A 25,330-nucleotide genomic window follows, 5' to 3' on the forward strand; every position below is an offset into this window, starting at 1 on the left:
CATAATTAAAAAAAAAAAAAAACTCATAATATAATGGATCTATCAAGTGAGTAGATTTTTATATTTTTGAAATAAAGAGAGATGAATCCCCCAATTAGTTAAGTATTATTTTATAAAAATGGTTTACAGTGTCATCTTGTCCTTGCAAGTTAAACTTGTCTAACAAATGAGAGGAGTTTCTCTTTACATATTATTTAAGGTGTCCTTCTTGTACTAGTCTATCGATTTTCTTTTTAAGTTGGTTGTAATATTTGGTGTGGTGCCCCTTAACTCTAAGAAACTTGCATGTTATTCCCGGTTTAGGTCACATCATGTCTGTCTTAAGAGCAGGCGGCTTAGGGATGTTATGCATATGGAGCACCTCGCGCTAGATCTGCTCACGACGAGTATTCAGAGGCGTGAAGTTCCCGGTCACCTTACCTACCCTTTTGGAAGCAGTCTTATCCTTTATGGGTGAGGTATGCTTGCTCTTCCTTTGGTGGTGCGAGCCCTCGAAGTTAGGAACACACTCCTTAACATCGCGCGCCTTATTTTTGGCATTGATTTCCTCTCCCTTTATGTAGCACTTTGCTCTATAGCCACATCTTGCGACAAGAATGTTGGCTTATGGGCGAGCGACTCTTGAACTATCCCACCTTAAGTCCATTATGGAACGCCCCCACAAACATTTTTTGGTTTGATGGTGGATTCGTTAAAATGGGCGATACAGTCCCTTAGTGATTCTGGCGAACCCTGGCGAATGTTAAATAGGATGGTGATGGAAAAATTCCTATGAAGAATAGCGGCAATCTGGTGTACTAGTTTTCTTACCAGTTCTTGATAGTTTTTTATGCAGGAACGGGGTAAACCCATATATTGTCTGAGGGCAGCGGACTTGAAAGTGCCAAATATTAGTTCGCACTTTAGAGAGTTAGCAGCTCCTATGATGACCATTTGTGTATTTATGGAGGTGACGTGCTCGTAGGGATCGCTTCACCCATCAAACTTGTCCAAGGAGGGAATTTGAAACCCTCAGGAATAGGTGTCCCTCATATCTCGTCTGAGAGTGGTTAGGAGTCCAACAATTATATCTCCTCTGACGGATTGAAGTCATGTTGGTGTTGTTTAATAATGCAGAACACTTCCTCTAGTGTTTGATTATGATGGTGTAACTCACTCATGGTGGCACACATCTCCTCCAAGGCATCGGCATCACAGCTATTGATGGTACTCTCTAGCGTATGGGATAAAGCTCTTCTATTGACCATGGCTAAATGTGGTTAGGTGTAGGAGTAAAGGAATCAGCGAGCAGGGCGATGGTGATGAAGATGGTGTGGCACATGTTAGTTTTACCAAGGCGCCACTAAACTGGTCAAAAAGTGCAAGTGTCTGTGTTTTCCCTGCAAGGGCATGGAGATTTAAAGGCCTTTGTAGGTATATTACGTTGTATGATGGTTAGGGTTTTCCCACGACAGTTAGAATCCCTGCTCACTTGAGATGAGAGGCTCTGTGGATGATCGGTGTACTTGAGAATAAACGTATGGAGTATGGTGAAAAGTGTGTTACAACCTTGTTAAGCATTATGCTTTATGGTGTAATGATATGTCCCATTTCCTTTAGGGGAAGAGTATTTATTATTGGGTGAGAATATGGTGTGAGAAAACAGTCTAGAGGAGGTGAATAGGCTTTTAAAAATAAACTTCAACTGATTTTTTGAAAACAAAATATTGGAGGTTGTCATAGTATGTGCGTGGAAATGTTTTAGAGAAAAATAAAGTGAATTATACTTGAATTAAATTTAAGTCACGTAAACACTTAATCAATGTACAAATATCATGAATGATCTAATCATGATACACAAGGTATTCAATTGATATCAATCGTATAATTCACGAGAAGTGATTATACAATGATTTAGTATGGAAATTATAAACTCAACAAGTTTCTCATATTTTAATCACCACAAAAGCTCGATTAGGTGTCAATTCCAACAGAACCTAATATTAAGAAATAAATTACTATCAATTTAATAAACGACAAACTACTTTAAGAATAGAAAACTAGGCATGCAATATACTACGAATAAATGCAAAAGTAAAAAAAGTAAGAGAGAGAGAGAGAAGACATTGAAATTTATAGTGCTTCGACTATGTCGTCCTCGCATGAGTATATGTGCATTCTTCAATGGTTTCCCATTTGAACCTACATAATTCATTTTATTTTGATAAAGATTCTAAGAGTTCATACAATCACTAATTCACAATAATGCTGAAGAAAATAAATCTTATATCTGGATCTTGACTTGTATATACTTCACGCAGAAATCTTTTGCTTAATCATTACTCGATTAACGCATAAGAATCTTCCAATATCACAAATTCGTCTCCAAGTCTTTGTCTGTAGCAATCAACCCTTTAATCTTATAGATCCTTTGAGCGATGAATTGTTTGAAGATCTGAGAAGAACCTCATCTTATCCGTAACCTTCCGTACAGTCACTAATAAGTCAATCTGGAGAGAAGAACTTTCTTATTTTCACACTAGAATTCGTCAGCACCAATGACAACTCCTAAATCTTGCAAGAACAAAAAAAATGAACCGATCGAACACATTAGAGAATACGGATCTAAATCATATACAACCCCTTAAAAAATGCGAGCAAAATAAACATGCTTGACCCTAACTTGTTGCATCATCCTGAAAGTCTGAGAATAATATTAATACTCCTAATAAAAAATAAATTTGAATATAATGCACTTTGAAAAATATTGTCATAAAAATAAAATCAAATTGAAAAATTAAAATCCTTGTTGCCTTCCCTACAATTTGCTAATATGACAAGTTTCACCACAACTTTTCATTTGATTTATAATACTCGTTCTGTCCCAAAATAAATGTCACATTTGTAAAAAAAAATTTGTCCCAAAATACTTGTCACTTTACATTACCAATACATCGGTAAAGTCACAATTCTCTCTCTTTCATTTATTACTGTTTCTTAATTTGTGTGAAGCGGATCATTGCAACAAATAATTTGGGACGGAGGAAGTAGTAACTAATTTTGAAAAATAAAAATAGTCAATTATCTTCTCTTCTTCCCCCATATGCATCATGAATTTAAACTTTTTTTTCCTTAAAAATCAGAGTTTTAATATGTTTGACTTGTCTCCACCAATGTGATAATTCATAAAAATATCCCAAACCTCATTTAATGTAGAAGCCTTCAAACTTTTCACCTCATTTGATGTGGAAGTCTTCAAAATTTTCTTAAAACGGTTTGTATCCATGCTTTGCTAAATGTAAAATAGGCCTTGCATTCTCTCTTCTTCGCATCTTTAAATATGTTGTATTGTTGATCCTCCGTAGGGTTATCCCAAGCTCTTCATACCCTCCTTGCACCACCTCAAACACTTCTTTTGCACCAAAGAGAGATTTCACGAGTGCACCCCATCTTTAGCAGTTCTTCCTTTCAAAACTCAATAGATTTGCATAAAAATCTCCACTTACATTCTTGATTGTGAATCTCTCTTTACAACACTCACACTCATGTTTCCAAAGTGTAGAATTCGCCACAATCGGTCTTTTTTTCAATAGAATTCCTCACAATCACTTGGGTTTCCCAAGAACCAAACCTTGCTCACAATACCACTGTAAGCACACCACTCACAATTGAGAGAAAGAGGAAAGAGAATGGTTAAAATGTGATTTCCATAGAATTGAATTTTTACAATTGGCACAAGCAATTGATATATAACTGTAACAGTAGCCATAGTAACTAACTTTCTGAACAGCATTCTAAAGCAACTAACATTCTGAACTTAAATTAGCTACAATACTAACAAGTTGTATAGTAAATACCCACTACAACTAATATGCACTTACAAGCTCATACAAAAATTTATGCATTTGCAGATATGGCCATAATCGCAGCTGCAGCAACTAATTCTAACAAAAACGCTGCAGACATTGCTTCCTAAATTTCTTCAGTAAAACTTAAAAGATAATTAAAATCATTAGTTGGATATAACAGGCCAAAATAATAGCATAACAGATTGTCAATGTTTATAGTTACACATAAAGGTTGGATGTGCCAAAATTCCGATGTTTACCATCAGCTATATTGCTTAAGAGGAAGCCTTGATTCGGAAGCTGGTTGATGAGTAGAGTTTCTATTTGGCATGCCAGGCTTTTTCCGGGAACTAAGAAATAAAGAAATGATGCATCCTGCATCCCCTCCTTCGATCGATGTGCGCGAACTCTGCCCTCAAGATTATCCGTCTGTCAACAGTTCATCACAGACAAAGCAATCAAATTATAAACATTCCAAAAAGGGGGAAGTATAAATCATTAGCGTCTTGTTCTAAAAGTCAGGACAGATAAAAATGCATGGGAAAAGAAAACAAAAGGGTGTCACAAAAAGAAAGGAACTATTATTCTGATTATAGGTGTTATATTTGTCTCTCCGAATGAGTTGTTAAGTGAGATGCTAACGTCAGAAAATTCAGATCAAATTCTAAATTGTAAAAACTGATAATAATTCCCATTGGAGCTGCTAGGCTCAGCTTTATGTTCAAATACTGGTTTTAAAAAAAAAACAGTTACTATCAGGTGTCCTTAAAAGGTATTGGAGCAATTCAGGTGCCTACCAGTTAAATTACCTGTCAGAGTTAATGATATTAAGAACATTTTTTGTCAGATCCTACGGCAAAAAAAAAAGGCAAAGGAAAATATAATAATCAGAATTATTCTGGTTCATTTTTTCATAATTCTTGGATGAATCAGTGCTCTCACAATTCTTGTCTTGGCCAACAACTATCTCTGGTAAGTTATGTCTAAGTTGTTTCAAGCTTTTAAGAGGCTTTGTAATACTACTCAATGATAAAGGAAGTAATAAGAAAAAGTATATATAACCATGTGACAATCAAGAAAATATCCAAGTTGTGATGTACCTCTCCTACGTAGAGTTTCTTATCTGGCCTGAGCATTATGTATACGCTTGAAGAACCTATAGTCATAGGAGGAGGCAATTCCCTAGTGCCAATTAGGAAACACTTTATCTTGGTAAGGTCGGGTGTGTTCGTTTTTCTTTGGAGTTCCATTATAAAATCCTGGCAGATTACAGTGATAGCATTCTCAACCTCCTTATGTGAAACCTCCATTGGATTGGCTAAAGAGATTCCCTCATGAGAAGTATCGGATATAAACTTTTTGGAATGATGATGTGTTCCATTCAAACTATTACCATTAACGTTAGTAGACATTTCTTCCTGTTTTGCAAAATTTTCTGCCGAAAGCATTTTCTTAGCATATACTGACAGATAAAGATCCTCAGCTCTTTCGATAATAATCTCAGGAACTCCTTCCCTCTTAGCAGTTTCAAATGCAAGACTTTCTTTACAAATTCCGTCTGTCAGCTTCCAAGTAGGTTTTGTTTGTCCATCAATGCACGTTGTGCCCATTGCTTTGTGCACCGTGTTTTTTAGGTTCAGTGGCAAAGTAAATATTCCGTGCAAGTGAGTAGATACAATACCCAGACAACCAATTTTATCCAGAGTTTCAATGATGCTGCCTGCTATACAAGTCCCTTTAGCAGTTTCTGTTCCTCGGCATATTTCATCAACAAGCACAAGGCTCTTTTTAGAGGTTCCAGCAATGATGGATCGAATTTCGGACATCTCCACCTGTAACAAATTAAGGATAAAATGTTTAAGGTGCTTACAAAATTTTGATTCTATAGAGCAACATACAACCATATAGTTTTCAGGAAAATCCATAAAGCAACGGACTACTATTTAAGTGTCACGGAAATTATGTTGACTCCCACAATTTCATAATTGTTGATTCTGGTTTTGAAAACTGCACTTATCCCTTCTCCATGAGTATTTCACTCGTACATAATTGTACGATTTCATGTTAAAACTTTTGAGCTTTCTATTATTTTCATATCTACGAGTCTAATGCATATTTACTTTATAGTCCTAGCAATATGAGTACTACTTCTATGCGGGGATCCAACACTTGATCAAGGCACATTATAGTCACTCTTGTTATCTTCAAATGATTTGGAAAGTTCTAGATCTTTTTAAGGTCTCAGGATTTCTCCTGTTGACCGGTTGTTTGCTGAGGTCAAGATTACTTTGGACGTAGCATGTCCTCCAACTCTTTTTTGCCACTGCTTTGCGAAATGGATGAATCTTGTGACTTCAACTTCTATGTTGGACCCCAAGGATGCCTATCATTTGCTGAATTCCACTTCATCAGGTTGTTCATTATCATTTGACTCTTCCAAATAGAGTAACAGTTAGGGTTTTTGGTTACTATTATGTTGCTTGGTTTGTTATTAACTTATTATGATCTTTAGCTTTGTTTGGTCTATATATGGACCTTGAATATAAACTTTTAGATAATTTTAATAAATCATTATGGTTTCTTTATATGGACAATGAAGCAATCAACATTATATGATATCAAACTAGAAATGCATTTAAGGGAAAAGCATGAACCAAAAGCCAACCTGAAATGAACTTTTGTGATCAGCTGGACTATCATATGCCTTCATATGAAGCATGATGGAGTCAAAATATGGGATCAGGGCTGATTCAGCAGGAACCATAAGTCCACATATTCCAAGTAGTGCAGCAGCACAAATTGACCGAAGCAAACTTGATTTACCACCACCATTTGGCCCTGTTAATAGAAATAATGATTTCATATCAACAGTATTATGCACGGTGCCTCCTTCTGCTGTGTTGAACCAATATGGTAATAAACCGACTATCTTCATCTCAGGGTTTTTGTTGGACGGCTTGCCATCCTGCAACAACAGATCAATAAAGTGCACCCATCGCATTATGAATCCATACAAGTTATTAATTAAAAAAAACAGCTAGCAAACGGATCATAGACTAGAACACACTAAACATGACACATAAAAAATGTTCCCCTAAAGACATAGCTTCAAAAATGTCACCTCACAATGCCATCCACTTGGCTTCAATTCTTTACAGAAAAAGTTGTACTTCAGATCATATTTCTCACCAACAAATATCAACTAATTAGTAACCGTATGATTACTATTATTTCCTTTTTTTATTTTTAATCTTTTTTATTATAATTATATTCTCCTAAAATTAAGGAGATCATTAAGTTGTAATCTCCCTATTTATACCAGTTGTTGCTGAAGAATAAAGTAAAACAGTATTCCCTATTTTCTAATATGCTATTACAACTATGCAGACTCAGCATAGATTTTGTTAAAGCTTAGCCTAATTCGCTTTGCTTAACAGAATAGTTACAACTTATAACTAATGCCACCTGTGTATTAACTCTAATACATATTAGTGATGTATTTTCTTCCCACCGACGATCATTTACTCTAATATATACTAGTGGTGTCTTTTCTTCCCAACAGCGATCAATTCGGTGGGTACTATTTTCCCACAGATCAATCATTAATGGTGTCTTCTCTTCACATCGATGATCATCCTGATGGTGACTTGTGTTGGTTATTACTCACTAGTCCAATTTTGTTGTAACGAGTTTAAAGCATAGTAAGCTTTAGCTTGAAGGGGAGAGTTAAAATCAATTAAAGATCAAACATTATAATTTGCTAGTTGTCATATCAATTATGTCTAATTAGCATTAATTGTAATTGGTTTCTATTTTTATTATGAATACAAACAAGGTGTATTCGGTCTAGATGCATAGACCTTAAACACAAACAAATTCTACATATCAGATGGAAAAGCTATTGCACTTCATTTCACTATGCAAAGTATTGATCCTTTCTGTGGTAACATGGAGCTCAATCTGATGGGATCTCAGTCTATGCCCAAAACCAAATTCAGCACTGTTGATAGATACACTTAATAACTTTACTTTGACTGATCATTATTTTAAAAATAAATAAAATTGGGGGAAGTGTGAAATTATTATTAATTAAAGTGACACCAATAGCCATTTAACAACCACTTCCGGAAGATTTGAACTTTGACCTTTGAGGTTATAAAACTGACACCTTATGGGCTACTTCGATTGTGATCATTGGTTGCATGTTAAAGGCATAAGATGCAGATAAGTAATATCATTTTACAGGTATAGCTAATACACATTGCAGGAATGCAACGATAACTAATCTTACAAATAAAGAGATATGGAGTATGAATGTCATAGAATATTAAATGGATGCATCAAATTTTACATCTATAACATGGAATCCTATATCTTAATGCATTTTCCCCATAACACATCAAGTTTTTATACACTACCTCAAGCTTCTGGGACTCTTCTATTGTAGGAAAAACCCAGTTCCTTCTTTTCCCTTCACTACAAGACAACAATGAACATAATTAGCATAAAACATGCAAGGCTGCAAAGAAATTGAAGATTTCAGTAAAACATTGATATCTAACATTTTACAACCCCAGTTCAAAACAAAGTAGAATAATTTAACATATCACATTGAAATCGAAATAGTTTAACAGTTTCAAGTCACCTGGAATACTTTTCTTGAAATGTGGAGTATGACTGAATATGGTATATTTAATCTACTTTGACAAAAACATCAGGACCAGGTTATCCACAATGTTTGACCATTAACGTAATACACAATGGATCCTCTACACCCTCCTCTCTACACCATTATGTACTGTGGAATAATTAATACAGAATCAAATGATTCTGTTTGTACAGCTCATTAAGGATTAGGATTAATGTAATTAATTAGTTATTATTTCCTGTTCTTTTCTGTAATTAGAATCAGCATTCATGGAAAATTAATTCCCTTGATTCTTAGGTCAGATTTCTCTTTCAAATTCTGCCTTATGCAGTCTATAAATACAGCATATGTAATTCTCATCAAATAGAAGAAAATATAAAATATATTTCTTTATGGTATCAGAGCACGATCTGAACCATCCCTAACCTAGTGCCGTCAAACGATGGAGGATCCCAAATCTGATGAATCACTCAAAGTGGAGACTGGATCATTTCCGACCAGTTCACACGAAGGGCTCACTCACCTCATCACAGGCCATAAATTAAATGGTCAAAACTATACCCAATGGGTAAGGTCAGTCAAGATCTTCCTCGAAGGAAAAGGAAGGGAAGGCTACACTACAAGAGATTCTAAATGTCCCGAAAAAGGAGACAAAAACTTTCAGAAATGGAAACTTGAGAACAGCCAAGTAATGTCATGGCTGCTCAATACCATGACAAATGAAATTGATGAAAATTTCATGTTCTATGACACTGCAAAAGAGATATGGGATGCAGTGAAAGAAACATACTCAAATGTTGACAATACATCTGTCATATTTGAGATTAAAAGCATTCTTCATGACCTTCGACAGGGAGAATCTTCTGTTACTGAGTATTTTAATATACTTAACAAACACTGGCAGCAACTCGACGTATATGAAGAGGTTACATGGTGTTGTACAGAAGATCAAAAGAAGTATAAGGAGCTGGTGGAAAAAGATAGGATTTACAAATTCCTATTAGGGCTAAACAAGGACCTAGATGAAGTTCGCAGAAGGATCCTTGGAACCAAACCACTTCTCAAAATTCGAGAAGCCTTTTCAGAAGTGAGAAGGGAAGAAAGCAGGAAGAAAATCATGTTGGGAACACCCAACTCAGTTTCGTACAGCGAGAGTTCTGCAATGGCAGCAAGTGGGAATCAGCCTCGGCCACCACAAAAGAAAACCCGCCCCTGGTGTGATCACTGCAAGAGACCAGGCCACACAAAGGAAACATGTTGGATCATACATGGAAAACCTTCGGAGACCAAATTGTTCAAAGGCAAGGAGGGCAGAGGTAACACAGCATTTAACAATCAAGAAGCTGAGGTATACTCTAACTCATCTCCTTTTAGCAAAGAACAAATGCAGGCTCTTCAAAAACTCCTTCAGCAAACCATGTTAACTGCAGAAAAGAGTGGTACTGCTGTAGTGGCTCAAAGAGGTAATTACTTACATGCTCTAAGCACTAGTAAGGAAAAAACAAAATCATGGATTGTTGACTCAGGGGCTTCAGATCACATGACTGGTGATTTTACTTTGTTTAGTAGTTATTCTCCATGTCCCTATAACTATAATGTTCGAATAGCTGATGGTACACATTCTAAGGTCATGGGTAAAGGGTCAATTGTCATTTCACCAAATATTACACTTGACTCTGTTTTGTATGTGCCTAAACTGGATTGTAACTTGCTGTCTATTAGCAAGATTACAAGAGATTTGAAATGTGTTACTAAATTCTTCCCTAACTTGTGTGAATTTCAGAATTTGGAGTCGGGGAAGACGATTGGCAATGCTGAAGAGTGTGCTGGACTCTACCTCCTTCAAGTGGAAAAATCAGAAGCAAAACTCAAGAATAATTATCATGTTGCAGCTGTAGTTTCAAGTAATGATAATCCTGTAATGATGTGGCACTATAGATTAGGCCACCCAAATTTCATATACTTGAAAAAAATGTTTCCCTCTTTATTCAATAAAAACAAGGAATATTTTCAGTGTGAAATTTGCCAATTGTCTAAACATACCCGAAACCATTACCCACCCCAATCCTATAAACCCTCCAAACCTTTTTCATTAATTCATAGTGATGTATGGGGACCATCACGAGTCCGCAACATTACAGGCTCGAGATGGTTTGTCACCTTTATTGATGATCACACACGTGTTACCTGGGTGTTTCTAATGAAGGAAAAATCAGAAGTAGGGAGAATATTTGAAATTTATCATAAGATGGTACAAACACAATTCCAAAGCAATATTCAGATACTTAGAACTGACAATGGTCGTGAGTATTGCAACCTTGCTCTAAATTCCTATCTTCAAAAGGTTGGAATTGTTCACCAAAGCTCGTGTGTGGACACTCCCCGACAAAATGGAGTAGCGGAAAGGAAGAATAGACACCTTTTGGAAGTGACTAGATCAATCATGTTAGCCACAAATGTCCCACAACACTTTTGGGGAGAAGCTGTCCTTTTCGCAACTCACCTTATAAATCGAATGCCCTCCCGTATCCTTAACTTTAAGACCCCACTCTCCACACTTCAAAACCTATTTCCAACCAGCAAAATATATTCCTCTATTCCATTAAAAATATTTGGATGCTCAACTTTTGTCCATAACCTCAACCCTCACCGAAGCAAATTAGACCCAAAATCCATCAAATGCATTTTTCTTGGTTACTCCCCTCACCAAAAGGGATATAGGTGTTACTCTCCCCATACCAAAAAATTTTACCACACTATGGATGTAACCTTCTTTGAAAATCAACCCTATTACACCAAAAATGGTATTCAGGGGGAGCATATCGTAAATTCAGAATACCAACTTTTGCCTCTTGAACTAACCGAACATGACAAAATCTTACCAGACCAAACCGACAACACTCAATCAGCCGAACCTATGCCTAAACCAGCTGAAAAATTACCAGAACAAACCTCTAACATTCAGCCGAGTGAAAGGACCAATGAAGCTATGACGGAAACAGGACCAATTATAATCTCAACCACCTCTCAACAGGATTGTGATCCAAAAACGGGTAATTGGAAGGGTTTTTGTTATAAAAGAAGGAGGAAGGAGGTAGAGTCAAGCATATCTCCAATGCAAGGTCATGAGTCAAACCAGACACTAGAAAATGAAGTTCCCACAGGTAATATTCTTCCTAACTCTGAACATGTTGATACAGCAGATATTGATATTCCTATTGCTATGAGAAAAGGGGTTAGAACTTGCACTAAACACCCTATTGAAAAATATATCTCCTATGGAAAACTATCACAAAGTTACAGGTCCTTTGTAGCAGCTGTTGACAACATAGAAATTCCAAATAATATTCAAGAAGCATTGCTGAAACCTGAATGGGCAGCAGCTGTAACTGAAGAAGTTCAAGCACTTGTAAGAAATGGCACATGGGAGATCACTGCTATACCAGAAGGGAAGAAAGCAGTAGGATGCAAGTGGATATTTTCAATTAAACACAATGCTGATGGGAGTATAAACAGGTACAAAGCTCGGTTGGTTGCCAAGGGATTCACACAATCATATGGGGTGGATTATGAGGAGACTTTTGCACCTGTTGCGAAGCTCAATTTTGTCCGGGTTCTACTATCTCTGGCAGCAAATCTAGATTGGCCCCTACACCAACTAGACATAAAGAATGCATTTCTAAATGGAGAGTTAGAAGAAGAGGTATATATGCAAATTCCTCCGGGACTTGAATCACCTGGAACCTCAAACATGGTGTGTCGACTTCGCAAGTCTCTATATGGCCTCAAACAATCACCAAGGGCATGGTTTGATAGACTAACAAAAGTTGTCAAGCAAGATGGTTTTGTTCAATGTCAAACAGACCATACTATGTTTGTCAAGCACTTTTTGGATGGGAAGATAGCTTTGTTTATTGTCTATGTTGATGATATCGTAATTACGGGAGATGATGATACACAAGTCAACCAGTTAAAGAAAATTCTAGCAAAAGAATTTGAAGTCAAAGATTTGGGACAACTCAAGTATTTTTTAGGGATGGAAATTGCACGAACAAAGAATGGTATTTCAGTTTCTCAAAGGAAGTACACTTTGGATTTACTTCAAGAAACATGTATGCTTGGATGCAAAGCTGCCAATACTCCCATAGAACAAGTAAAAAGGAGTGAAGACGGGGATGTACCAGCTAATAAAGATAGATATCAAAGTCTAGTAGGAAAACTAATCTATCTAACACACACCAGACCAGACATTGGTTTTACTGTAAGCATGGCTAGTCGTTATATGTCAAATCCAACTGAAAATGACATGAGAAATGTGAACAGAATTCTCCAATACCTGAAAGGTACGCCGGGCCGAGGACTTTATTTTCAAAAGAACTCAAACAGAGGTATTGAAGTCTACACCGATTCTGATTGGGCGGGATGTTTATCTGACAGGAAATCGACTACAGGCTACTGCACATTTGTATGGGGTAATATGGTAACTTGGAGAAGCAAGAAACAATCTGTTGTGGCCAGGAGTAGTGCAGAAGCAGAATTCAGAGCTATGTCACAAGGTATTTGTGAAGGAATTTGGCTTAAGCGAATGCTAGATGGGATCAAAATTCCTACCAATCACCCCATGAAGATATTATGTGATAACAATGCTGCTATTAGCATTGCTAAGAACCCGGTACAGCATGATAGAACAAAGCATGTGGAGATAGACCGACACTTCATCAAGGAGAAAATTGATCATGAAGTTATAAGTGTTAACCATATTCCATCATGCCAGCAAACTGCAGACATTCTAACAAAAGCCCTTCCAAGGAACATATACGAGAATATCAGATCCAATCTGGGTATGATAGACATCTACCACCCAGATTGAGGAGGAGTGTGGAATAATTAATACAGAATCAAATGATTCTGTTTGTACAGCTCATTAAGGATTAGGATTAATGTAATTAATTAGTTATTATTTCCTGTTCTTTTCTGTAATTAGAATCAGCATTCATGGAAAATTAATTCCCTTGATTCTTAGGTCAGATTTCTCTTTCAAATTCTGCCTTATGCAGTCTATAAATACAGCATATGTAATTCTCATCAAATAGAAGAAAATATAAAATATATTTCTTTATGTACACTATATCTTTTATGAGAAAGAGAGAAGATAAATTTTGAAGAGAATGAGAATGAGAGAGATTGTAGAGGATGGTGTTAAGATGATTATGGTGTAGTGGATCCAAATCTATTAAACTATCACGGCTACAATAGTGATTGCACAATTTCAGTGTTGCTTCCCCATTTTTAAGATAAAATGATGGAGCAAACTACTAGGGTAGTGCAGCTCCATCATTGACAATTTGATAAAGGACCGAGTGAGGACTGATAAGGAAAAAGGGGCATAATGTAATAAAGAGTGTGTAACTGCAACTGGTAAGGATATGTAGTAAATAAAGATTGGAGTAGGTTGTTTAGTTGCCAAGTTTTCTTATGCCATAGTAATCTAAATAATGAAATGTGTAAATTGTGATGGTTATGCAACAATATTGGAGTGAACCATAAAGGTTAGTCAAAGAGGGAGTTTTCTCCACTGAAGAGCTTGGCTTTTGTGTAGATTGGGATTATTTCCCTTCTACAGTTTTTCTTCATCAATTAAATACATTCTATTTTCCATTGTTTGATCTATTTCTCTTTAATAATTTATGCTTCTAAATTTGGGGTTCCCATCACAATTCAATGTTTTAGTATCAAATGATTTCAAGCCACCCATGAAACAATGTTTCAATCAATGCATGCAAGAATACAAATCAACATATTGAAAAAGTTGATAAAATTAAAATCGAATATACAAAGCTAATATCTTGAAGATCAATCAAATCCAAAGTGGCTAGATAAAAAAAATAAATAAATAAATAAATAAAAGATAAAAAGTAAAAACATCAATACACTGCAAGATTAAATACCATTGATGTTATTCACAAAAATAAAGCAGAAGCAAAAAAAACATATTTACAAACCTCACATGAGCATATAAAGCTTTGGTGATCACAAGCAGTGTGGAAGAAAATACAATGATGTTTATATGGGAATGCAGTTCAGCAGCAAGCTCCCTTAGAAGTTCCAAAACTCTAGTTTTTGCCTTGGCATTTGCTTCATGGTACCTAAAAGAAATTGTTTTGCATATGTGATTAGAAAAAGAAAAAGACAAGTGTTTGACAAAATTTAAAAGAAAACATAGAGCTCCAGTTATATTTTTCAAAAAGCATACCTTGATAAGGCAGCCTCCACCTTCATAGTTGTAAACCATTCCTCACTTACCTTTCTACCTCTAGAATCTAAAGCATGCTTAAGCTGTTTAATGTGTTCCTCTCCAGGGCTACCTGTCCATATATTTGGTATAAAGCGTTTACCCTTGAACCACACTGCTTCGTGGTCCCGATAATAGGATATTTCTCCCTTAGGAGCTTTAAGTGGAGATATGGAAGCTTTTATTCTAGAAACTACGGGAGTGAAATCTTCAGTGACCTGAAAGATTTGAGGGACAATATAAATGAAACATAACATATCTCTCGAAATACAATTTACTCACAAACATCTCTATGCAAGATGTTAGTTACAGAGACCTACTGCTAAATGCAAGGCCTCAGCTGCTTTGTCCACAGAAGTAAGTACATCATTTATGTGGATTGTTTTTATTCGGCCTTTCCATACAGACTCCATATCCTCAAAAAATTCATCAGGAATAGCAGAGAAGGAGCTGATTTTCTGATCTTTCTCACCATCCAGATATATTATGCCGTCAATCTTACTTGATGCGACTTCACATCCAGCAACCTGGAAAAAAAAAACAATAGGAAAAGTTTACATTCCAATGCAATTTGAGGCAATTAACCAACCAAGAAAGAAATGACTGAAGCACCATACTTTAACTGTGCCGGCAAGAGAAATCCAACATTAAAATACATGAAGTCGTCACATTTAGTACTGTGGCAGAGTGTATGACCTGGGCAATCATAGATTAAGTTTGACCCTGGCTACCCCAAGTTCAATCTAGCTCCGGCTATCCCAGCAAGTTAGTGATGAATTAGTTAAGTTTCAGTTTCAACTTTTTTATATCCTAAATTTTCTGGTGGTTTAAATTTGAATAGTTGGTTCTTGGTGGATTTGAAGAAGTTTTAGTTCTTGTTATGTATAATTCCAACAAGACTGTTCTTCTTTCGTTGTACAACATTCCTAGCAATACTCAGCATGATGATCATTCTTGTCATCTTGTTGAGTTAACCTTCTAGCAATGTTGCTCATATCTCTAACATCTCAAACATCCCCAAGTTGTGTTTCGAATTTCGATTCATGTTTTGGAGAGCCCAGGTTTACGTGTAACACGCTAAAAGCGTATTTTAAGCCTTTAACTTGAGGGGCTGAGTTAGAATAAATGAAAAATGTAGCACAATAGTTAAGTTGTATTATAGAGTATTTAAGAATAACTTAAATTATCTTTTAAGATAGGTGGATTAAGAGTCGAATAATTATCAACTTATCATGAATAGTATCCTTATTTAATTAGGATTCAGAGCCTAGTATATCACAAAAAATTACTACTTATCAAATTAAGTGTATGTTTGGTTTGGCTTTTGGAAGGGTCAAAAGCACTTCTATAGATGTAGAATTGATTTTGAGTGATTTAAAGATGTTTGTTTAGGCAAAAGTAGAATTGATTCTGTCTCCAGAATTGATTCTATTTGAAGCTAGAATTTGTAGCTTCTGCCTCCAGAATTGATTCTGAATGTTTTTTACACTGAAATTTATTATTCAACTCACTTTTACATAAATGTATCCAAACATAAACCAATTCTGCTAAACTCAATTCTGATAGAATCAATTCTACTAAACTCAATTCTACTAGAATCAATTCTGTCCACCGCCAATCCAAACACACCCTAAATCAAACCAAACCACAACCATAACTCAAAGTCTATTTGTTCTCTTCTTTATCTAAAACTCTATAATTCCAATACTAACAAATCTAAATGATGCCTCTTACCATACATCCCCATATTTATTTATCTCAGGCTGTTTCACTAACTAACTGCTCTAAGCTCCCTAACTTTTTCATGTTGTTAGTTGAACAAGAATAAATAAGAATAAGATAACCACAATCAAAAACTGAACAGAAGTTACTAAAATTAAAATAACATAACCAACATGCAATGTAATTTGATTCCTCATAAGCAGTCTCGGAAACAATAAGGGCACTTTGGATATTGGAAGAGGACATAGCTTAAGGGAGATATTTTCTAGTTAGACAAATGTTTCTTAAATTGTTCTTGATGCACATCTAATAAGAGGCTGTAAACTATCCCTTATTTTCTTTTACCCAAAGTGAAAGGAAAAAAATCCAAGTTTTGGGGCTCACCAAGGTTTGGAAGTCAATTTCTAACCCAGTAGTCATCCATGTGGGGCCAATCAAATGTTTCAACATTTCAGTGAGCTCGGGCTTTCTGTACATGTGCAAAATTTCATCAAGTACATTCTTTATTCTACAAAATTCAATATGATTGGCCTCCTTCCATTCAAGTAGCTTAGCAATCTGCAAAAAAATAGTGAAAAGTCAAACAGGAAAACACATTTGCACAAAACACTAAATATAAAAGATATTGAATACAGAGGTATTAAAAACCAAACTGAAGAAAGACAAATTACATCAAGAGTAATTAAAATTAAGAAGAAAAAACACAGCTAGTCATATCATTCTTTTTTTGGCAAAGACAATATCAACTAATATATGAAAAAACAGTCATGACATGCACCTATATCGCTAAGAAACTAGCTACGTGCAAAACAAATCTAATCTTAGTAATTAGGATACTCAAGACTCTTGCAACTACTAGTAAATACATGTTTTTTTCATCAATATTCTCTCTTATCTTTTGCTCTTCTTTTAACACATTATCTACATAGGCAATTGTAGTGCATGCATACTCAGAGGACCTATGGTCCAATGAAAAAAAAAACAGTAAATCAAACCTTAATGTTACACTATTCAACCATAAACAGACTATTAACATTATTTCTAACAATTCTGAACCAGTACCGATCGATCACATTCATACCGGTAGAGAGATAAATGAACCCTTACGTTATGCTTTAAGATAAAGAGAAACCAAAAATTGGGCTTCAAAAAGGATTATATTTGTAATTAGCATTAACAGTAGTTATTTATTTCAATACAATCATTATGACCGACATTCAAAATGCAATATGTCATGTAGAATTTTTTTATGGAAGTATACCCATTATGTTTTATTCCTTTTATTTGACATAATATTTAAGAGGAAATTGGATAGCATGCATCAAGTTTCAATTGAAGCTCATTCTCAAGTAACAGAGGTAAGTAGATAACCTTTGCTGAAGAAACACACGTAAATTCTGGAATTGAGCATGTGGCGTTGCTCATAAGTTTACATGTTGCTGTCAAACAAAAGCAGCAGGAAATGAGTACAAAACAAAGCATAAAAATATCATGATATTCTTATTTTACTTTTTTTTTTTAGATAAATTACAAGCTGCGATAAAATGTGAACTGGAATAAAACAGTTAAATTTAGAAGCAGATCAAGAACATAACAAGTGGAAATCACCTTGAATTTCGGATGCAATTTCATAGGAAGGAGGGTTCAAAAGAAGATCCCTAACATACCTGAGAACCAAAATAAACAGGAAATGATGTAAATTTCGTAAGGAATCAAGAATTAATCACTGAAGGACTACACTTTGAGCTACATTAGTAATTAAAATAAAATGAAATTAGCATAACAAGGTAGAAAATCAATTTTATGCAACATTTTGATACAGTTGGACAATGGTTGCAAGACATGATAAATCTAGTTTATTGAAAACAATTTTTCAATAATTAACTAAAAACGAATATAATTAAAATTATTAAAATATGAATATTACTAAAAATGATCTAAGACAAATTTTCTCCAGAAGCAAATGATATATTAAATAACTTCTGAACTGTATTCCTTTTATCATTTGAAGCCTAAAAAAATCATCTAATAAATTGATTTTGAATTATTTTATTATTAATTCAAGAGATTATGATTCAATTAGATTTTCTTACAATGATTTTAAATTAGGAGTTACTTTAAACATTTAAAAATATTTATTATTATTGAAGTCTTTAATGATTTTAAATTTTCATTTTAAAGAAATTGACTTAATGTATTTATATGATATGAGGTGTTTTGCGTAAAATTTCTAAAGGATAGGTTTAAAGCATGTTTAAAATTGAAGGAAGGTTATAATATTTTCTCTAATTGAAAGGCAGAAAGCCTGGTTGTAACTAGAATTTGTATTTTATACAAAAAAAGATTGAGAGAGAATGCACAAAAATTTTAATCAACGACTTGGCAAGTTGGTCAACAACTAGCATGGAATTATTTTCAACTGGTTATAAGAATCCTTTACTCACAGTACTGGTAGTCCTTTGCAAAGTGGTGGAAATAAGACCTTCAACAATGAAGGTATTCCATCTGTCGGAATGACACCTAAAATTCAAGAGATGCAGATTTAAGAGAGAGAAAATAACCAGTGAGCATAATCAATGTTTCAAATACCAACCAATTTGAGTAGAAGTTCCAAGAGTTAAAGGTTGAGCCCTATTTCCTGAAGACACAGTTACATTGCGAAACATAACCTCGTGATCAAGGCCATAAAGCTCCTTTACCTATATTCCAAAATGAAAAATAGATGTAAGAATCCAAAACAGCTAATTTAAGTACACTACATTTAAAATTAAATAAAAAAAATGCAAAAGACATATTTCCTCTTTAGAATCATACATTGGCCAAAAGATCAGAAACAGGGTTGCCATCAAACCATTCAAAATCTCTGGAACTACATTCTCCCCACAAGAGTCCCCCTTGACCATATCCTCCCCAAGTGGACGTTCCTGAAATAACCAGAATACAAGAAGCTACAAACATGCCATAAATGTGTTTGAGAAGATAAATCATCCCTAATGTTCCAATGGATCAAGCATTTAGAGAAAACTTTACAATTCTAGATATCTTGATCAACAACTTTCGAACTCAGAATCAATTAAACAAAATAATGGTTACAAATTATCTCTACCAAGCTAGTTAAGCTACACAACTGTGTACCCTTAATAGGAAAAAGTATACATAATAAAATAAAGAAAAAGAATAAGAAAGTGCAGACCACAAGAAATCCTCCTCAAAGATGTATGCAGAAATAAGTGATGGTATTGACAAGTTCGAAGCTTTGTAACAGCTGCTTCTTCTGTCAAGCAGTCTTCTGAAGAATATGTCTTCATGGTCTCTTGGACCATATTAATGCAATATCCCCTTGCCGAATAAGAAATTCCTGTAATAAAAGTGGCAACTGATCATTCAAATGTAGTACAGAGATGTATTATCAATGGAAACTGTGAATAATCAGAAACAAGCACTGAAGAAATTGTGTGCCCCTCAAAGTATGATGAACCAACAAAAGATATATGTGTGTGTATGTGTGTGACAAAACATATTATGTATAACGAAAAAGATATGAATGACAGAACGAGGAAAAATGTGTTTTCTAAACAGAAAAACAGATCAGAAACGAATGAACCAAAGAGTTTCAAATTTCAATCCCTCTTCATAACGTTTTTTGGAAAACCGCCACCCATTTGCATATTACATGAGAACTCCTTTCAAATAGCAACATTGGCATTTCCTTGTGTTTCCTCTTTACTATAGGAGCCTCATCAAAATGCGGCAAAAGTAGGACAAAACTATGCTATGCAATTGCCTAAAGAGAGATGAAGTGACCAGACATAAATTATATAATAGAAGTTAATATTAGAATTACAATATTAAAATTCTAATAATCTAATTAGTAGTATAATTTAAGAAGAAAAAATAATACCTACTACAGGCATAGGTTCTGGAAAGTCAATATCATGATCAACCCCAACAAGTCCATATACGTAGGGATTTCCTGGATGAGCGTGCCTGAAAGTTTAAACATCAAGTCAGTGACACAACATACTCAGAATACCCAAAATTGCTTATTAAAAAATAGTTCGGAAAAAAAAAACATTTCATTTTATGAGCTCTACCAAAAACAAATCTCCAAAAGATGATCTAAAATATAAATATGACTATAACAAGCTCGCAGACAATATTTGTGCACAAGGACACAGACAGAGATTGGTTTAGCTGGCTAAGATAAGATCAATAGACAAAGGAAACAAAAATATAAATCTAGAGTCATAAAGATTGCAAGATGTGACAATTTCAAGGAAAAAAAAAGCAATTTTCTATACATTTAAAATAATTGAAAAACAGTAGCATCATGTATAGTAGCTTAAACCAGTCCAAAAAAATGTCTGGAAAAGAAACCCCCACTGAACACATTCTTTCAGAATGAGAATATATACAAGAAAACACCAATAGTTTCTTGTCAAATCCAATAATAATTAATGTCTAAATATTATTTGTATAAACATCACATCAACACTTTGTCTTTCCGAAAAATAACTTGCAATCACTCATTTACGAATGACCAGCTTAATAATAAAAGCACTTAGGAAGCCCAACATGAGTGATAGAGAGATATCATACATAGCATCAAACTAAAAGTCTGAACCATCAGGTCTTTTTATTTTGTCATCATTTGATAAAGCCAAAAGATGCCGCTGTCTATGTTCATCGTGTATCCAAAATGATTGTAGAAAGCCAGAAAGCGCAATCACAAATGTGGAATAAATAAATATGATTCCCACAAGATGTAAAACAACTCAAAACTCATGTTTCCATCAACAATCCTGTAATTGAGGCAGATAGATACATGCTGCCTCAATCTTTAACTATAAGCCCCCTTTGAAAAAATGTTTTGTCCCAAAATATAAGTCCATAATCAAATTACAAGGTGCATTTTTTTCTTTTTCAAAACATGCCCCTCAAAATGGACACATTAAATTCATTACCCGTTTTTCTTAATATATGTAAAAAAGAAAAAGGTGCTTATAAAATGAGACAAGAGAAGTATTTAGTACAATAATATTAATTCAATTGACAATTGACAATTGACAATATAAACCATAAACAGAAAAATAGAAAAACATATTGCTTATTTCCAATTTCGAATTGGACTTTGTTTGTTAAGGAGGATGCCTTAACCGTTGTCCATATGCCCTTTTATTATTTTTATACAATAAAAACAACCAAGCCTTTTCTTCTGTCTTTCAAATGATGTTTTTCGCCTATCCAAAAAGAAAAATGTTGTACTAACCCAGCTATAAAACGACGTTTCCTGGTTCGAGCTAGAGTTGGGCCCTGTGCTTCCTCCACAATGCACTGTCAAGGTAAAAAAAATAGTAAGCCATGAGTATTTGTGAACTTGGAATACATCACAACAACATACAAACAGCATAAGTGCATAAACGGGGGGCTAGTAATTTGAGGTTTCATTATGAAGAAAGCTAAAAACTGACAGGCAACAGAAGATAGGATAAAATAGGGGAATTTGGAAGACAATTCAATCACTACACTCACCACTGAATAACCATTATGTGTCAGATCGTCCAAAGTTTGTCGAAGATTCTGTAACCACACAAAAAAAAAAAAAAAAAAAAAAAAAACCAAAGACACCTTTAAATATATAACAAATCAGCAACCAATTTGAACCATAATTGTATTGAAATAAATACAAATTTATAGTTGTTGGTACACACAACACAAAATCAGAACACTCAAGCACCATACAAAATTATTGCATGGGAATAAAAATTAAAGTTCACTACATGAAATAAACAGAGAACGGAGATTCTATCCACACCAAATCTCACATCAGCAGAATGAACACTTGGAATACTTCTTTCTTCCCTATTTGTAAGTCCCTTTGGCATTTTCACATATATTAAGAAAAGTTGGTAGAGTAATTAATGGGTATAAAAAATAATTTGTTTATGACTATTACTAAATTACCTTTTGTGTAAAGATGTATTCAATATTGACTTTTCATATTCCAAGATAAATTGGTAGTATTAATAAGAGGCAAGTATATTTGAAAAAAGAATAATAAATGCATCAAACAATTTACGAAGGTCTTATATTTAGAGATAAAAATCTAAAGGGGCTTATAATTAAGGACAAGGGAGTATTGTTCAAGGTGTCTGAAACCATTAACAAAAGTTCAACACTCAAAGAATGAAATATGTATCATGTTTCTTGTTGCACAAACACTGGGTATAAAAAACAATACTTGACAAAATCTGGACTACTTTTTCAGGTCTGCTCCGCTAACAGTTACCAATATAAATTAAACAGCCCAAGTAAACAAGCACAGCCAGTCAGGGCATTAATATGAAATTTTCTCAATAGAAGACTAAAATACACAATATGCACGTGAATAAAAATGTTACCATAACAGGGCAACCAGCTTTAGGGTTGCTATCTGATTGCAGACCGCCACAGGGATTTAAACCTGCATATTCAACAAGAATACAAGCATCTATTCCCACAGCTTCATAGAACTCCCCAACCTGAGAACATATTTAAAAAAGAAAATTTGAGGAAATAAAAATATAGCAAAAGAAAGTTAGTTATTCAAAGGATATATATAGAGAATTATCATAATCCGGAAAAGCAAACAAAAATTTGTTGAAAATAGCAGATTTGTTTCCTTTAGACTAAATACGCAAGACAACAAATGCCTAACCAGACTCTCATCGAATCAAATAGTAGACATATAACGTACTCGGCAGAGTATAACTTGACGTGGAAATTGTGACTTGAACTGCAATGTTTCCCAGTTAAGTGTTCCTTCCTTCAGACTACACAAACAAATAATGATTCTTCCATCAACTTTCTTATGCTTAAAATAATCCAATCTATCAAATTAGAGAAAAGGGAGTTCAAATGTGTGTGATCTTTCATGGAACAATAGCCAGTTTAAATGGCTGAGAATGAAAGATTATCAGTTAAAATACAGTGGTATTCTTCTTTAAATTGGTCTGTTTGTTGTGAACTTGTAGCTGAACAGCAAAAATAAATATTTTATAGAGATAAAAGAAAATGGTGAGGTGGGGATGATGGTGAAGGGATTGAACAAAACATGCACTACAGTTTAAAAATAAATCATGATCAGCATGAAGAACAGAGTCAAAGACATTTGTTGTACATAAATGTTTTAAAATCGAAACCAACAAATAATGTTTTCATTTTTCAGTCATAAAAATTAAAAGAAGAAATGAAAAATAAAAACCATCAATTTCATAGGTGCTCACCTTCCATATTTCAAGTTAAAATTCAAGCCAAGCAAATTTGAATATTCAAGTCTTTCAATTAGATTTGCTGTGATGGCCTTTTTGCACATCTGCAACTTCTGCCATAATTTGGAAGGAACCAAGAAAGAGAAAGCAAGGTTTTCTCAAAAGATTCAGTGGGATATGATCAAAAGAATAGCTAAGTTCATGGAGGAAAGAACTAAAGCAACTTACCTCTTTCCACCATAATATGTGAGAAAGATCTTTATCGTCTAGTACTATGAGCTTCTTGGTCACTTTATCACTCCCTCTTGAAGCTTTCCTATCTTCAAAACATGATATCTTCTGTACACGTCCACTTGTTCTATTCATCAACAATTATTACAATTTAGGCACCACGCAATAAACAAGAGAAACTTACATAACTAGGATTTGATCATGTCGAGACAAAATTGCATACAGAAAATTATAGCTTTTTTTCTTCTAAATTTAGAATGAAAACTTCACAGGGTGCTTCCCATGCCATCTAACAGAAATAAGAAGGATCTGTATCCAAGTATACCATTCACGGTTCACGTGGTAACCATAGCTTCTAAATAACAATTCATATGCATTGAATAACCAAGAAAAAGGTAACCATAGCTTCTTAATAACAATTCATATGCATTGAATAACCAAGAAAAAGTTTGCTTACATTTTGTCGCAATAACAGATAATGCAAGCAATAGATATCTAAAATGAGCTCAAAGTCGTGAACTAGTAGTAATTTACCGAGATTACTTATAGTATATTTGATTTGGCTTTTGGAAGAAGCAAAATCAATTTTACAGGTGTAGAATTGATTCTCGAGTAATTTTGAGGAGTTTGATTCTTCTAAAATATAATTGATTTTGCCTTCAGAATTGATTCTAATTTATACCCGAAGCTACAACTACAATTTGTATCTTTTGAATTTAAACTTGATTTTTACATTGAAATTTGTTTGTTTAATTCACTTTTACATAAATATATCTAAACATAAACCAATTCTACTAAACTCAATTCTGTAAAAAAAAAACAATTTTATCCACCGTCAATCCAACCGCATAGTTAAAATTTTACCTCCATTTTTCAAATTGAAAAAAAAATGAAATAATAGCATAAATAAAACCTCTAAATAAAGCCATATTCTTTCGCTATTGTAATCGAACGTTAACTCAGCACAGTTCAATGCATTTGCAGAAAAACAAATAAATAAATAAATTTCAAACAAAAACTGTTTCCACGGAGAAGCAGAAACTTAGCTACAAATAGGAAAAAAGTATATGAGAGAGAGAGAGAGGTTTACCGGAGGAAGCGCGAGGGAAGGAGTTGAATGTATGGAGAAGGAGAAGGAGAGTGGAAAAAGGGGGAAAAGGAACGGAAGCGAGGGAAGTAAACGACGACGTTTCGAGTAGTAGCGAGCTTGTACATTGTGAGAAATGAAATGGGGTTTTTTTCACTGTTTGGTTTTGGTTTAAAAAGCTGCAACCCCCCTGAGAGAGACAGACACGAAGGAAGAGGGAGGGACTTCCCGCCACACGCGTAAATGGAAACGACAGATTTTTCTTACTCTCTC

At 34.5% G+C, this 25,330-nt stretch overlaps 1 protein-coding gene across 1 annotated transcript; it reads right to left on the reverse strand.

The window, feature by feature from the left end:
* Positions 1 to 3,979: 3,979 nt before the first annotated feature.
* Positions 3,980 to 25,330, reverse strand: LOC131595831 (DNA mismatch repair protein MSH1, mitochondrial). The gene is made up of 22 exons (XM_058868323.1): positions 25,061 to 25,330; positions 23,968 to 24,097; positions 23,755 to 23,852; positions 23,226 to 23,301; positions 22,891 to 23,010; positions 22,022 to 22,069; positions 21,759 to 21,823; positions 20,391 to 20,476; positions 19,683 to 19,847; positions 19,304 to 19,413; positions 19,083 to 19,188; positions 18,934 to 19,009; positions 18,098 to 18,156; positions 17,861 to 17,928; positions 16,874 to 17,047; positions 15,088 to 15,294; positions 14,729 to 14,985; positions 14,478 to 14,621; positions 8,246 to 8,303; positions 6,493 to 6,792; positions 4,928 to 5,659; positions 3,980 to 4,256 (listed from the first exon to the last, which is right to left on the reverse strand). Exons 1-22 carry the CDS (start codon positions 25,183 to 25,185, stop codon positions 4,047 to 4,049), a joined length of 3,414 nt encoding a protein of 1,137 aa, XP_058724306.1. The 5' UTR covers positions 25,186 to 25,330; the 3' UTR covers positions 3,980 to 4,046.

The sequence above is a fragment of the Vicia villosa genome, linkage group LG4 (genome assembly GCF_029867415.1).
Source record: "Vicia villosa cultivar HV-30 ecotype Madison, WI linkage group LG4, Vvil1.0, whole genome shotgun sequence".
NCBI classification, from domain to species: Eukaryota; Viridiplantae; Streptophyta; class Magnoliopsida; order Fabales; family Fabaceae; genus Vicia; species Vicia villosa.